Here is a 15,726-nt window from a genome sequence, read left to right as displayed (position 1 = left end):
GAGTCCCTTGGACTGCAAGGAGATCCAACCAGTCTATCCTAAAGGAGATCAGTCCTGGGTGTTCATTGGAAGGACTGATGCTGAAGCTGAAACTCCAATCCTTTGGCCACCTGATGCAAAGAGTTGACTCACTGGAAAAGACCCTGATGCTGGGAAAGATTGAGGGCAGAAGAAGGGGACGACAGAGGATGAGATGATTGGATGGCATCACCAACTCAATGGACATGAGTTTGGGTGAACTCCGGCAGTTGGCGATGGACATGAAGGCCTGGCGTGCTGCGATTCATGGGGTTGCAAAGAGTCGGACACAACTGAGCGGCTGAACTGAACCGAACTGAACCTACTATATCAAAGCCCAGCTCACTTGAGAGATGGGAAATAAACCCAACTCCAGACAACTCTGAGCTCTCTATTTCACCTAAACAGGAAGAGGAAAATCTTTGAACTGTTGTGAAGTTCATGGTCTTGAGGCATGAGCTTACTAAAAAGTGGACACCTAGAGCTGGAAGATCAGAGAAGGCAATGGCACCCCACTCCGGTACTCTTGCCTGGAAAATCCCATGGACGGAGGAGCCTGGTGAGCTACAGTCCATGGGGTCGCTAAGAGTCGGACACGACTGAGTGACTTCACTTTCACTTTTCACTTTCATGCATCGGAGAAGGAAATGGCAACCCACTCCATGTTCTTGCCTGGAGAATCCCAGGGACGGGAGAGCCTGGTGGGCTCCCGTCTATGGGGTCGCACAGAGTCGGACACGACTGAAGTGACTTAGCAGTAGCAGTAGCAGAGCTGGAAGACACTTCCCTTCTCCCAGGATACTGCCCCTCCCTCAACATCTTACCACCACTTTACTAAAGACATATTTACAGCAGTATTCTTTTTACCCAGTACATCAAGAAAAAAATTATAAAACATGACGAAATGCAAAAAAGCAGTTTGAAAAGATAGAGCAATATCAACCAGATATGGCATGGATGTTAGAATTATCAGATCAGGAATTTAAAACAACTATGATTAATATGATGTAGACTCTAATAGATAAGGTAGACTACATGCAAGAATAGATGAACAATGTCAGCAAAGAAGTAGAAATCCTAAGAAAGTCAAATGCTGCAGATAAAAAAACACTAACAGAAATGAAGAATCTTGATGGGCTTGTTGGAGTGGACATGGCTTAGACTCTCTAGCAATAGAATATCAATAGCATTCTCAAAGAAATGATAATATATGACATGATTTATTAGCTAGTGCTATGATGATAATCATACAGCAATATATCAAATCAACACATTATATACCTTACACATAACACAATGTTAAATATCAGTTATATCTCAATTTAAAAAATAGAATCCTTAAAAACCAAAAAGCAAAGAGAACAATGACTAAATAATACAGAATATCCTAGACTGTGCAACAGCTACAAAAGGTATAATGTATGCATACTGTGAATAACAGAGAAGAAAGGAACAGAGGAAATGTTTGAAATACTAATGACTGTGTGCCTGTGTGCTCAGTTGCATCCGACTCTTTGCTACCGCATGAACTGTAGCCTGCCAGGCTCCTCTGTCCTTGGGATTTAGGCAAGAATACTCGAGTGGGTTGCCATTTCTTCCTCCAGGGTGTCTTCCTGATCCACGGGATTGAACCTGCATCCACTGCATCTCCTGCATTGCCATGTGGATTCTTTACCACTTGAGCCACCTGGGAAGCCCAGTAATGACTGAGAATTTCCCAGGTTAATGTCAAACACTAAACTCAGATCCAGTAATCTCACAAACACCAAGAAAGATAAATGCCAAAAATAAAAATGCACTTAGGCCTATCTTTGTTAAGCCACAGAAAGTCAAAATTAAAAAAAAAGAAACCTGAACAAAGCCTGAGGAAGACAACACGTGACCTGTAAAGGAATAAAGGTCAGAATTACATCTAACATCTCAGAAAGCATGCAAGCAAGAAGAGATCAGAGTAAAAGATTTAAAGTGTTCAAAGAAAAAAACCCACCAACCTGGAATATTGTACCATGCAAACCTGTCCTTCAAAGGTGAAGCCTCTGCCCAAGTTAACTAAGAAAAAAAGAAAAAGAAGGAAAAAAATGGAGGGGAATAAAAGGTAGGATGCAAGTTACTAATGTCAATAATTAAAGAGGGGACACTGTATATCCTATGGAAATTAAAAGGATAACATGGGAATATTATGAACAACTTTATGCCCACCAATTTGATAACCTAGATGAGATGTAACTGATTCCTTGAAAGATATAATTGGCCAAAACTCACTCGAAATAGGTGATCTGAATAGCTCTATATCTCTTAAATAAATTGAATCAACAATTAATAACCTTCCAAAATAGAAAGCATGAGGCCCAAGTGAGTTTCTTAGTGAATTCTATCAAACATTTAAGGAAGAAATTATGCCAATTCTCTACAGTCTCTTGGAGGATGGAAGCAGAGGAAGTACTTTCTAACTCATTCTGTGAGGCCAGCATTATGCTGATACCAAAACCAGACAAAAACATTAGAAAAAACTATAGACCACCAGCCTCAGAAACACAGCAGTGTGAAACATCTACCTTTGTCTCCTCTTCACTCCATAACCAGTGAAAAATCCACAGCTTAACAAAGGTGTCTCTGCTAAAAGCAACAGGATGCTGGAGAATTCCACACACCTGTGCATCTACAGGTGGGTGAAATGTAACACTTAGTGGAAGGGGAACTGAGGTAATAGTGGAAATGGGGCTGCAATTTGGGTCCATTGATGGGAACAGCAGAGCCCAGAGACAGAGAACCCAGAAACAGCAAGAAAGGCTATACACATGACTCGAGCGAACCAACCAGCCTGGCACCCAAGGCCACAGGTAACTGGTCGATGGCAGCAGTGGGGCCTGGGACCCCAAATCAATAGCTGCTGAGGTGCCCACATCCACATCACCTCACATTCACAGTGGCAGAGCCTGCAAACCTTATAACAGACAAGGTAGAGTTGCCTGTGTGACTCCAGTCCCTCTGCCCCCTCCATCATCTTCCCTCATGATGGAGCTTGTGTCTCAGGGGGTCCCAGATGCAAGGAATGGAAAGAGCCCACCATCCTGGTGATGACAAAGGCTCTAGCACAAGCAAGGAGCTGTGACCCTGGTGGCACAAAAACCTACAACAAAGGCACAGTCACACCTCTTACAGAGAAGGTGGAGTCTGTAAAATGCCATTCAGATGTAACCAGTGGCAGCTTAGGTAAGAAAAACAAAACCCATGTGATAGTGCCACCAACTGGAAAACAAAGGTCTAACTGCTAACCTATCATTTAATATCAAATGCACTGACAGAGGAACAGTTCATCATCAAACAACACGAAGAATCACAGTAACAGTATACCACAAAAAGAAAACAGATCTCCAAAAACAAAAAGTCATGAAATATTGTAATCTGTTAGAGAATTAAAAAGTTATCATGAAGATACTCAAAGATGTAATAAAGATATAATACTCAAAGATATAATAAAACTCAGTTTAATGAGCTCACTGATAAAACCAATGGGCAGAAAGACTACCTTACCAAGATATTAAAATTCTGAAACAAATTCTGGAGCTAAAGAACACAATAAATAAGATGAAGAATTCATTAGAATGAGAGCAGACCACATGAAGAGAGAGTTCAGTTCAGTTCAGTCGCTCAGTCGTGTCCAACTCATTGCAACCCCATGGACTGCAGCACGCCAGGCCTCCCTGTCCATCACCAACTCCCGGAGCTTGCTCAAACTCATGTCCATCACATCGATGATGCCATCCAACCATCTCATCCTCTGTCGTCCCCTTCTCCTTCCGCCTTCAATCTTTCCCAGCATCAGAGTCTTTTCAGATGAGTCAGTTCTTTGCATCAGGTGGCCAAAGTATTGGAGTTTCAGCTTCAGCGTCGGTCCTTCCAATGAATATTCAGTACTGATTTCCTTTAAGATTAACTGGTTTGATTGCCTTGCAGTCCAAGGGACTCTCAAGAGTCTTCTCCATACCACAGTTCCAAAGCATCAATTCTTCGATGCTCAGCTTTCTTTATAGTCCAGTTCTCACATCCATACATGACAACTGGAAAAACCACAGCTTTGACTAGACAGACCTTTGTTGGCAAAGTAATGTCAAAGTAATGAAGAGAGAGGTAGTGATGTCTAGATAGAAATCTAGAAATGATACAAGTAGATGAGAAAAGAGAAATAAGATGTTTTAAAAATGAAGGAGGCCTAAATTCTCAAAATTCAATAACAGTATTTTAAAGGCAGCCAGACAAAAAATGGTGACCTACAAAGGAACCCTCATTAGGCTATTGGTGAATTTCTCAGCAGAAACCCTATAGGCCAAGAAGGAATAGAATGACATTTTCAAAATACTGAAAAATAGAAACTGTCACAAAAGAATACTCGATCCTCCAAAGTTACCATTCAGATATAGAGGAGAAAAAGACTCTCCCAGACAAAAACTGATGGAGTTCATCAACACTAAACGTGCCTTGCAAAATATATTGAAAGGGGATCTTCAACCAGAAACAAAGTGGCCAAAATGTGCAAAACTTTGAGCAAGGTGATAAGTAGAGCCAGAAAATTACAACTGTCTATCAAAAAAGGTTTTTAAACCATCTTTTATTACATAAAGATTAAAGGGAGAAAAAAAAAGAAGAATAAATAGAGCTATCTCACTTTGATAACAGACTCACAACTTTAAAAGGGATAATTTAAGACAACAAAAACATAAAAGGAGAAGAGGAAAAGGACAGAACTTGTATAGGTGAATGAAGATAAGATGCTATCAACAGAAAATGGACTATTTTAACTGAGATATTTCATACAAAACTTAGGATAAACATTAAGCAGAGACACAAAACATGAGAGGAACCTGTGGAAAATATCTTAGAAAATCACCAAACCAGAATGGCAACAGAAATACAAGGAGAAACAATGAAGATATAGATCAACCAGGAAAAAAAAAAAAATATATATATATATATATATAATAGTAGTAACTGTCTTTACAGTAATTACCACAAATATAAATGGATTGTACTCACCAGTCAAAAGACACAGAGTGGCTGGATGGGTTGAAAAACAAGTACATGCTGCCTCTAGACCTCGGCTCTAAAGAGGCTAGAACTCTAAACATAGGCTAGAAGTAAAGGCATGGAAGATAATACATGAAGCAAATAGCAGCCAAAAGAAAGCTATCTCCATACTCATATCTGGAAAAATAGACTTCAAGCCAAAAAAGGTAGCAAGATGTAAAAATGAACAGTATATAGTAATGAGACAACCCATCAAGAAGACACTACAATGATTATCATATTTGCATCTGACATAGGCACACCAAAGTGTATTAAAGCAATTGTTAGCAGACCTAAAGGGAGAAAGCGACAGCAACATAATAATAATAGGGCATAACACCTCACTTTCATCAATGAGTAGATCTTTCAGATGAAAGTCAACAAGGAAACACTGACTTTAAATTAAACATTAGACCAGATTGATTTGATAGATTTTTAAAGAACATTCCGTCCAAATGCAGCAGAATATGCTTTCTTCTCAAGTGAACACAGAGCTTTCTCAAAGATAGACAATATGTTGTGGCATAAAACAAGTCTCAGTAAGTTTAAGAAGATTGAAATCATATGCATCCTCTCTGATCACAGTGGAATGAAACTGGAAATCAACTACAAGAAGAAAACTGGAAAAGTCACAAATACGGAAACTGAACAACTATTGGATAAATGATGAGACAAATGCAAAATTTAACAAGTGAGATTACATCAAACTAAGAAACCTGCGCACAGCAAAGGAAACCATTGAGAGAATGAAAAAATAACCTACTGAACGGGAGAAAGTTTTTGCAAATGATATATCAAATATGGGGTTAATATCAAAAATATATGAAGATCTCATACAACTCAAAAATTAAAAAACCCCAAACAACCTGGTTAAAAATTGGACAGAGGAGCTGAATAGATGTTTTTTTCTAAGAGACATACAGATAGCTAACAGATTCATGAAAAAATGTTTATAACTGATTATTAAGGAAATGCAAATCAAAATCACAGTGAGATATCACCTCACACATGTCAGAATTCTCAAAAAAGGAAAGATAAAGCAAGTGTTGGCAAGGATGTAGAAAAGGACTCTTCATACATTATTGGTGGAAATGTAAATTGATACAGTGACTGGAAGACTGTATGAAAATTCCTCAAAAAATTAAGAATAGAACTACCATATGATCCAGCTTTCCCACTCCTGGGCATTTATCCAAAGAATATGAAAATACTAATCTGAAGTGATATCTGCATCGCCACTTACCGATCATCACAGCATTACGTACAGTATCCAAGATACGGAAACAACCCAAGTGCCTATCAACAGATAAGTGGATAAAGAAGATGTGGTGTATATATATACACACACAGACACACATATATATATAACATACATACAGTGTAATATGACTAATAAAAAGATGGCATTTTGCCATTTGTGACAACATGTATGGATCTTGAGGGCATGATGCTAAGATAAGTCAGAGGAAGACATACATATGATTTCATTCATATGTAGCATATAAAAAGCTAATATTTAAGTGAACAAACCAAACAAAAGTAAGCATGTAGATATATAGAGAACAAAGTATTGATTATCAAAAGGGAAAGAACAGTGGGGAAGGGGAAGTAGGTAAAGGGGGATAAAATATTTGATTGTGAGCACATAGATGTAGATATGTAATGATGTATGCATGAAACCTATAGATCAGTGTTACTTAAATATTTGAAATTGTTTTACAAACTACAGACTAATATTTCTCATGAACACAGACACTGAAAGTACAAGAAGAATACACTACAACCAAATAGGATTTATTCCAGGTGTTCAAAGCCTGATTTAACATTTGAAAATCAACTCATATAATCATTAACAGAGTAAAGAAAAATCATACAATAATATCAGTAGATGCAGAAAAAAGCATTTGATAGAGTCTAACACTCACTCATGATAAAAAATTAGGAATAGAGGTAAACTGTCTCAACTTGATAAAGACTATCTGCAGAAAGTACAGCTAGCATCATGTATAATGGTAAGGAACTGGAACATTTTGTACTAACCTCAAGTACAAGGCAAAGATGACTTTGCTCACCACTTTTAAACATCAGGCTCGAAGTTCTAGCTAGTGCAGTAAGAGAAAAGGAAATAAAAGGTATAGAGATTGAGAAGGAAGAACTAAAACTGTCTTTATTCACAGATGATATGACTGTCTATGTAGAAAATCCAAAAGAATGGACCAAAAACTTCCTGGCACTTACAAGCAGTCATGCAAGTTTGTAGGATACAAGGTTAATACACAAAAGTCAAGCAATTTCTTACATACCAGCAATGAACGAGATATTTGAAAATGAAAACAATATAATTATCATTAGCATATCCCACAATGTAATACTTAGATATAAGTCTAACAAAATATATATAAGAACTATATTTTAAAAAAATACAAAACTTGATGAGTAAAATAAAATAATTACTAAGTAAATGGGGAGATGTTCCATGTTTATGGATAGGAGGACCCAATATTGTCAAGATGTCATTTCTTCCCAACTTAATCAGTAGATTCAATGCAACACTGAACGAAATCCCAGCAAGTTAGCTCATGGATATCAACAAATCAGCCCTAAAGTTTATGTGGAGAAACAAAAGACCCCGAGTAACTAACAGAATACTGGAAGAATAAAGTAGGACAGAACTCCAAGCTAAACTAAACCTAAAGCTACAATAACTGAGACAATGTGCTACTGTCAAAAGAATAAACAAATATATCATTGGAGTAGAGTACAGAGCCCATAGGTAGAGCCATATACAGTCAACTGATCTTTGACAAAGGAGTGAAGGCAATATAATGGAACAGAGAGTCTTTTCAACAGATGATACTGAAACAACTGGACATCTACATGAAGAAAAAAAAAAAGAATTTGCACGTAGACCTTAACACCTATCACAAAAATTAACTCAAAATAGATCACAGACCCAAACGTAAGCACAAAGCTATAAAACTTGTAGATTACATTGAAGAAAACCTAGATGATCTTGGATTTGGTGATGCCTTCTTAGGTATAAACCAAAAGCAGAATCCATGAGAAATAATTGATAGGCCAAATTTTGTTAGAATTAAAAACTTCTGCTCAGCAAAAGACAGTGTCAAGGGAATGAGAAGGTAAGCTATAGATAGGAAGCAAATATTTGCAAGTGACATATTTGAGAAAGTACTGTTATCCAAAATATACAAAGAACTCTCAAAACTCAACAATAAGAAAACAACTTAATTTAAAAATGGGTCAAAGAGCATAATAGATACCTCACCAAAGAAGTTAGATGGCAAACATATGTAAAGATGCTCTCTATTGTATGTCATCAGGGAAATGCAATTGAAAACAATGAGATACCACTGCTACTACCACCACCACAACTACCACCACTACCACTAGTCCCTTCAGTCGTGTCCGACTCTGTGCGACCCCATAGACGGCAGCCCACCGGGGTCCCCTGTCCCTGGGATTCTCCAGGCAAGAATACTGGAGTGGGTTGCCATTTCCTTCTCCAGTGCATGAAAGTGAAAAGTGAAAGTCAAGTCGCTCAGTAAGTGTCCGACTCTTCGTGACCCCATGGACTGCAGCCTACCAGGCTCCTCCGTCCATGGGATTTTCCAGGCAAGAGTACTGGAGTGGGGTGCCATATACACTTAATACCAAATGCTGATATGAATGTGTAGCAACAGGAAGTCCTGTTTGTTGCTGGTGGGAATGCAGAGTGGTCCCCTTTGAGGTTACTTTTATAGTTTCTTAAAAAACTAAACATACCCTTAGTATGCAACCCAGCAATCACACTCCTGGATATTTACCCAAAGGAGTTGAAAACTTAGGTCCACACACAAACCTGTACACGTGTGTGGCACCTTTTTATTCATAAGTGCCAAACCTTAAAAGCAACCAAGATATCTTTCCATAGGTGAATGGCTAAATAAACATCCAGACAATGGGATAATATTGTGTTAAGAACTATCAAGTCATGAAGAGACATGGAAGAACCTTAAATGTATCTTACTGAGTGAAAGAAACTAATCTGAAAGTGCTGCATACTGTATGATTCTCACTATATGGCATCCTGGAAAATGCAAAACTCTTGAGACAGTAAAAAGATCAGTGATTGCCAAGGATTGGGGGTAGGAGATGGGGGAGCAACGAATAAGTCTGGCACAGAAGATTTCTAGGACAGTGAAAATATTCTGTATAATACCATAATGGTATTATACATGTCATTGTACATTTGTCTAAACCCATAGAAGGTGCAGCATCAAGATAGAACTGAAAAAAGAAAGAAAAGAGCTGTAATGTAAATTACGGTCTTTGGGTGGTTATGATGTATCTGTGTAGGTTTATCAGGTGTAATAAATGTGCCACTGTGATAGGAATGTTGGTAATGGGGAAGACGATGCATGTGTAGAGGCCGGGAGCATATGGGCAATCTCTGTCCCTCCCCCAGTTTCATGAATCTTAAACTGCTTTAAAAAATTAATTTAAAAATAAAATTTTCTAAATTACTGAGTGCTTACTATGTGCTATTATTATGAACAAAGCCGATGTGGTAGAATAGTAGACTCGAAATCAGAAGAGTCTATTCCAGTCCTTTTTTGTCACTTGTTAGTCTTGACACCCTTAGACAGGGCACTTGGTATCTTTGAGCCTTACCTATGATAGTATCTCTTATGATGCTATGGGAATCAGATTAACACATGAAGTTTTTTGAAAACTAGCAACATGAAGATACTAAGGATTACTATTATTAAAATAACTAAGACGTGACCATTGGCTCTTAAAATATTTTTTTTTCATTTTATTTTATTTTTAAACTTTACATAATTGTATTAGTTTTGCCAAATATCAAAATGAATCCGCCACAGATATACATGTGTTCCCCATCCTGAACCCTCCTCCCTCCTCCCTCCCCATTCCATCCCTCTGGGTCATCCCAGTGCACCAGCCCCAAGCATCCAGTATCGTGCATCGAACCTGGACTGGCAGCTCGTTTCATACATGATATTTTACATGTTTCAATGCCATTCTCCCAAATCTTCCCACCCTCTCCCTCTCTCTCAGAGTCCATAAGACTGTTCTATATATCAGTGTCTCTTTTGCTGTCTCGTACACAGGGTTATTGTTACCATCTTTCTAAATTCCATATATATGCATTAGTATACTGTATTGGTGTTTTTCTTTCTGGCTTACTTCACTCTGTATAATAGGCTCCAGTTTCATCCACCTCATTAGAACTGATTCAAATGTATTCTTTTTAATGGCTGAGTAATACTCCATTGTGTATATGTACCACAGCTTTCTTATCCATTCATCTGCTGATGGACATCTAGGTTGCTTCCATGTCCTGGCTATTATAAACAGTGCTGCGATGAACATTGGGGTACACGTGTCTCTTTCCCTTCTGGTTTCCTCAGTGTGTATGCCCAGCAGTGGGATTGCTGGATCATAAGGCAGTTCTATTTCCAGTTTTTTAAGGAATCTTCACACTGTTCTCCATAGTGGCTGTACTAGTTTGCATTCCCACCAACAGTGTAAGAGGGTTCCCTTTTCTCCACACCCTCTCCAGCATTTATTACTTGTAGACTTTTGGATCGCAGCCATTCTGACTGGTGTGAAATGGTACCTCATAGTGGTTTTGATTTGCATTTCTCTGATAATGAGTGATGTTGAGCATCTTTTCATGTGTTTGTTAGCCATCTGTATGTCTTCTTTGGAGAAATGTCTATTTAGTTCTTTGGCCCATTTTTTGACTGGGTCATTTATTTTTCTGGAGTTGAGCTGTAGGAGTTGCTTGTATATTCTCAAGATTAGTTGTTTGTCAGTTGCTTCATTTGCTATTAGCTTCTCCCATTCTGAAGGCTGTCTTTTCACCTTGCTAATAGTTTCCTTTGATGTGCGGAAGCTTTTAAGGTTAATTAGGTCCCATTTGTTTATTTTTGCTTTTATTTCCAATATTCTGGGAGGTGGGTCATAGAGGATCCTGCTGTGATGTATGTCAGAGAGTGTTTTGCCTATGTTCTCCTCTAGGAGTTTTATAGTTTCTGGTCTTACATTTAGATCTTTAATCCATTTTGAGTTTATTTTTGTGTATGGTGTTAGAAAGTGTTCTAGTTTCATTCTTTTACAAGTGGTTGACAAGATTTCCCAGCACCACTTGTTAAAGAGATTGTCTTTAATCCATTGTATATTCTTGCCTCCTTTGTCAAAGATAAGGTGTCCATAGGTGTGTGGATTTATCTCTGGGCTTTCTATTTTGTTCCATTGATCTATATTTCTGTCTTTGTGCCAGTACCATACTGTCTTGATGACTGTGGCTTTGTAGTAGAGCCTGAAGTCAGGTAAGGTTGATTCCTCCAGTTCCATTCTTCTTTCTCAAGATCGCTTTGGCTATTCGAGGTTTTTTGTATTTCCATACAAATTGTGAAATTCTTTGTTCTAGCTCCGTGTAGAATGCTGTTGGTAGCTTGATAGGGATTGCATTGAATCTATAGATTGCTTTGGGTAGTATACTCATTTTCACTATATTGATTCTTCCAATCCATGAACATGGTATATTTCTCCATCTGTTAGTGTCCTCTTTGATTTCTTTCACCAGTGTTTTATAGTTTTATATATATAGGTCTTTAGTTTCTTTAGGTAGATATATTCCTAAGTATTTTATTCTTTCCGTTGCAATGGTGAATGGAATTGTTTCCTTAATTTCTCTTTCTGTTTTCTCATTATTAGTGTATAGGAATGCAAGTGATTTCTGTGTGTTGATTTTATATCCTGCAACTTTACTATAGTCATTGATTAGTTCTAGTAATTTTCTGGTGGAGTCTTTAGGGTTTTCTATGTAGAGGATCATGTCATCTGCAAACAGTGAGAGCTTTACTTCTTCTTTTCCAATTTGGATTCCTTTTATTTCTTTTTCTGCTCTGATTGCTGTGGCCAAAACTTCCAAAACTATGTTGAATAGTAATGGTGAAAGTGGGCACCCTTGTCTTGTTCCTGACTTTAGAGGAAATGCTTTGGCTCTTAAAATATTTTTTATATGCTTTGTAAATAGTTGCATAAATGAATAAAGCAAAACTGCTGTATAAAAAAGAAGTACTGTTAATGGTTATGAATTTAGAAAATAAAATGTCAAAGAGGGCAATACCTTTTAATGTGAATGGAAATATTAACATTTTAATAGAATAACGATAAAACAAGTTTGACTTTGCAGTTTTCTGCTTGGGAAAAAGAAGATAAAATGAAAAGACAGTCTTTCTAAAGAAAGAATCCTGTGCTGTGCTGTGCTTAGTTGTGTCCGACTCTTTGCAACCCCACAGACTATAGCCCACCAGGCTCCTCTGTCCATGATTCTCAGGCAAGAATACTGGAATGGGTTGCCATGCCCTCCTTCAGGGGATCTTCCTGACCCAGGGATTGAACCCAAGTCTCCCACACTGCAGGTGGATTCTTTACCTCTGAGTCACCGGGAAAGCCCAAGAATACTGGGGTGGATAGCCTAACACTTCTCCAGGAGACCTTGACCCAGGAGTCGAATCTGAGTCTCCTGCATTGCAGGCAGATTCTTTACCAGCTGAGCAACTAGGGAAACCCAAAGAAAGAATTGCATAGTATTATTAGCCGTTTTCTCAGAGTTAATTTTTTTTATAGCAAAAATGTTGTCAAATGTCAATTTGCACTTGGCACTATCAAGTAAAAGTAGCTTGGCTAGTATTGATGTTATACCAGTCTAATTAAACTGATTTTTAAAAAGTATTTCCACATTCATAGTACGATGGGTTGTTGGTAGTTGCCTTCTACAATACAATCCTTTTTTCTTTTGAAAAGCAAATAGGAGTTACAGTCAACAGAGGAAGATCTGAAAGGAAACAAATTTTCATTCTGGTTCATTCTATTCTCATATGATCATTCAGCAATATTTTAGCCCAATTGTGCAATGCTTAACATTTGGGTATATGTTCCTTTATTAAAAAACAAAAAATCAGGAAATTCCCTGTGGTCCAGTGGTTGGGACTCTGCTCTTCCACTGCCAAGGCCCCAGCTTCAATCCCTGATTGGGGAACTAAGATACCACAAGCGAAGCTACATGGCCAAAAAACCCCCCAAAAATCAGAATAGCCCATGTGAAAATACTGCATTTCTTTGACACATTTTACTCATTTATCTTTGTCCAAATTCTCTGACTCTGAGAATAGTGGTGTATATGGACCTGCTGGAACTAGGAGCGTTTCTTTACCTTTCTTACAATCTCTTTAGACACACCTGTGCATTAAAACACTGGTTTTTCAGCTCCGCTTTTGTGGTTGGCTTTTTCAAAGGAGTATGGGAAATCTAGCAGATATGAGAAAGAGAATACAGTAAACCTATTTACCAACCTAGGGGCCTCTTTATCAACATAGAGCTTCACATTTTCTACAAACACAGGTTACATTTTATAATATAAATCGACCTCTCTGAAGAAACAAAGTTTCTGATTCTAGTTTGTAGCACACTTATTTCTGAAATAGTGTAAAGGGAAATAATCCTTTCTTTTTTATGATTTAACGGGGAAAAAAGTTTAATTGGTGTGATGTAATATTCACTTAACTAAATTAAATGTTCTTATTTATTCCTGAATTTTGGTTTATGATGTTATATACAACATGTATGCTTTTCTTTTCTAGAAGCTGCCAGTGTCCAACAGAAGGTCAATTTCTTGGAAGAAGGTATTTTCGCTTAAAATACCATGCAGTATTTTCTAAATCTTTTTGTTGTTGTTAAGATTAGAAGCAATTTTGGTAGGTATTTAAGAGAGAGGACAGTAAAGAAGGCCTTTTTCTTCAAGAAAAAAATATTCATGCTTAAAGTCTGAACTGTTAAATGAACAGATAAAATAGGATAGAATGCATGATGATGGCTCTTATGTATATTTTAAGCATCTTTTGTATGTTGAAATTAATTTAAGCAAAGCTAATATGTTCCATTTCTGTCATGTTCTAGCCTTTGATTATGGTATTAAAATAACCAGTTTTCCAAATCTTATATTTGAATAGTACCATAAAATTTAGTGTGTTTTTTAAAATTTATTTATTTTTTAATTGAAATATAATTGCTTTACAGAATTTTGTTGTTTTCTGTCAAACCTCAACATGAATCAGCCATCGCTTAGTCTGCTTTTAAGTTCACCGTAATCTGAGATTAGTCCCCTGCATACTGAAATGTTTGTGTATGGGTGTATGTATACACACACCCTGTTCGCAAACATACACACATATATGTAAACACATTAGTGCATATGCTAATCTTGTATGAATTTGTACACTAATTGTATGTACTTTTCCTCACCATAAGGTAAAACTTTCCTTCTGTTTAATGTTCGTTTGTTTACTTTTTTAGTCTAAAGCCTTAGAATACAATCTTACTGAATATTCGTTTGGGATATAATTATGTACTTCAGAGAACATGAAATAAATGAGCTCAACTTTAGCTTATTTAGAACTTTGTGACTCTGGATAGTAAGCATAATAGTTCTATATCTGATTATTTAAAAGGCTTCATTTTAATGTCATTGTTTTTATTTTTTTTTAATCCAGATCTTTTAAGACATAGAATAAAGACTATAATGGTGTGTTTTTATTTTGTTTTAGGGGAAACTGAGGAAAATGATCAAGACAACTCTGACAGTGATGTTACTGTTAAGGTCAGATCCGGGGATTCTGTTGAGTCTGGAGGTAACATTGCTTTATGCTTTATGACTCTTATCTTAGGAGCTGTAGTTCTAGGTAGCGTATAAAGTATTCTGTGAATTTGCTTTTTTAAAAAATATTTTAAAGTATTAAAACTACTTTTTAAAAAGTGTACTTTTAAACATTTATTAAAATTCCACTTATGTATCTGGATTAGTAATATAATATCTAAACAAACAAATCACTTCTACCTTGCCTTGTTATTTGTGGAACATATTTTTTTGCACCAAAAAAAAGTTATTTGTGGTTTTTAAAAAACTTTGGTAGAGAAACTGATCACACTGGCATAGACTCACTATACTGTCAGGAGTGTTAGCTAGGTTTTAGGAAGTTTTGGTAAACTTAGATTACTACTTTTATCTCTGAATTGTTCAAATTCACACCAAGTTAGCAGTAACAGTTTCTGATTGTTCATGAAAATTGATGTTTAAGTTTATTCAAGGAAAAAAATCAACTGAAGGAAAAAGAAGTACCAGCTTGAGGCTTAATGAGAGTGCCGATCAAATTTGTAAACAGTGTAACTTATGAGTAGTTTTATTTATATGTTAGTCCCATTAACAATTAAATCTCTATTTACTCTTCCCCACCTTTCGAGAATTTCTATAATTTGTTTATGTTTTACTTAATCATTGTACTTTCAAAATGAGCTCAGAAGCCAGTTTATGGGCAGTTGATATTCTTTATATTTCCCATCCTTTGTCACTTTTCCCCATCCTTTCTTGACACATAAATCCCAAGGGAGATGTGCAAGAGTCTAATATAGTGGTTAAGATTGTGGCTCTTGAGTTTCACTGGGTTTCACTCTTCCAGTACTATCGATAGGTGGTGTGCCCTCAGGCAATTGCTTAACTTTTCTGTTCCTCAGTTTCCTCACTGGTTTGTTGTGAGGTTGAATTACTCAGAGTGC

The 15,726-nt window shown here is 37.0% G+C and overlaps 1 protein-coding gene across 8 annotated transcripts in view; it reads left to right on the top strand.

Moving 5' to 3' along the window:
* The window catches only part of TOR1AIP1 (torsin 1A interacting protein 1), a 48,001-nt gene that overhangs the window by 14,885 nt on the left and 17,390 nt on the right, over positions 1 to 15,726 (top strand). For 6 of the 8 annotated variants that reach the window (XM_044942775.2, XM_025285539.3, XM_025285538.3 and 3 more), the window contains 2 exons: positions 13,758 to 13,799; positions 14,721 to 14,804. In XM_044942775.2, coding sequence (XP_044798710.2) covers positions 13,758 to 13,799; positions 14,721 to 14,804 — 126 coding nt within the window. The remainder of the gene's footprint in view (positions 1 to 13,757; positions 13,800 to 14,720; positions 14,805 to 15,726) is intronic. The other 2 variants (XM_044942778.2, XM_044942776.2) reach the window with 1 other exon arrangement.

This window comes from Bubalus bubalis, chromosome 5 (assembly GCF_019923935.1).
Source record: "Bubalus bubalis isolate 160015118507 breed Murrah chromosome 5, NDDB_SH_1, whole genome shotgun sequence".
NCBI classification, from domain to species: Eukaryota; Metazoa; Chordata; class Mammalia; order Artiodactyla; family Bovidae; genus Bubalus; species Bubalus bubalis.
This window is presented reverse-complemented; position numbering and strand designations above follow the sequence as displayed.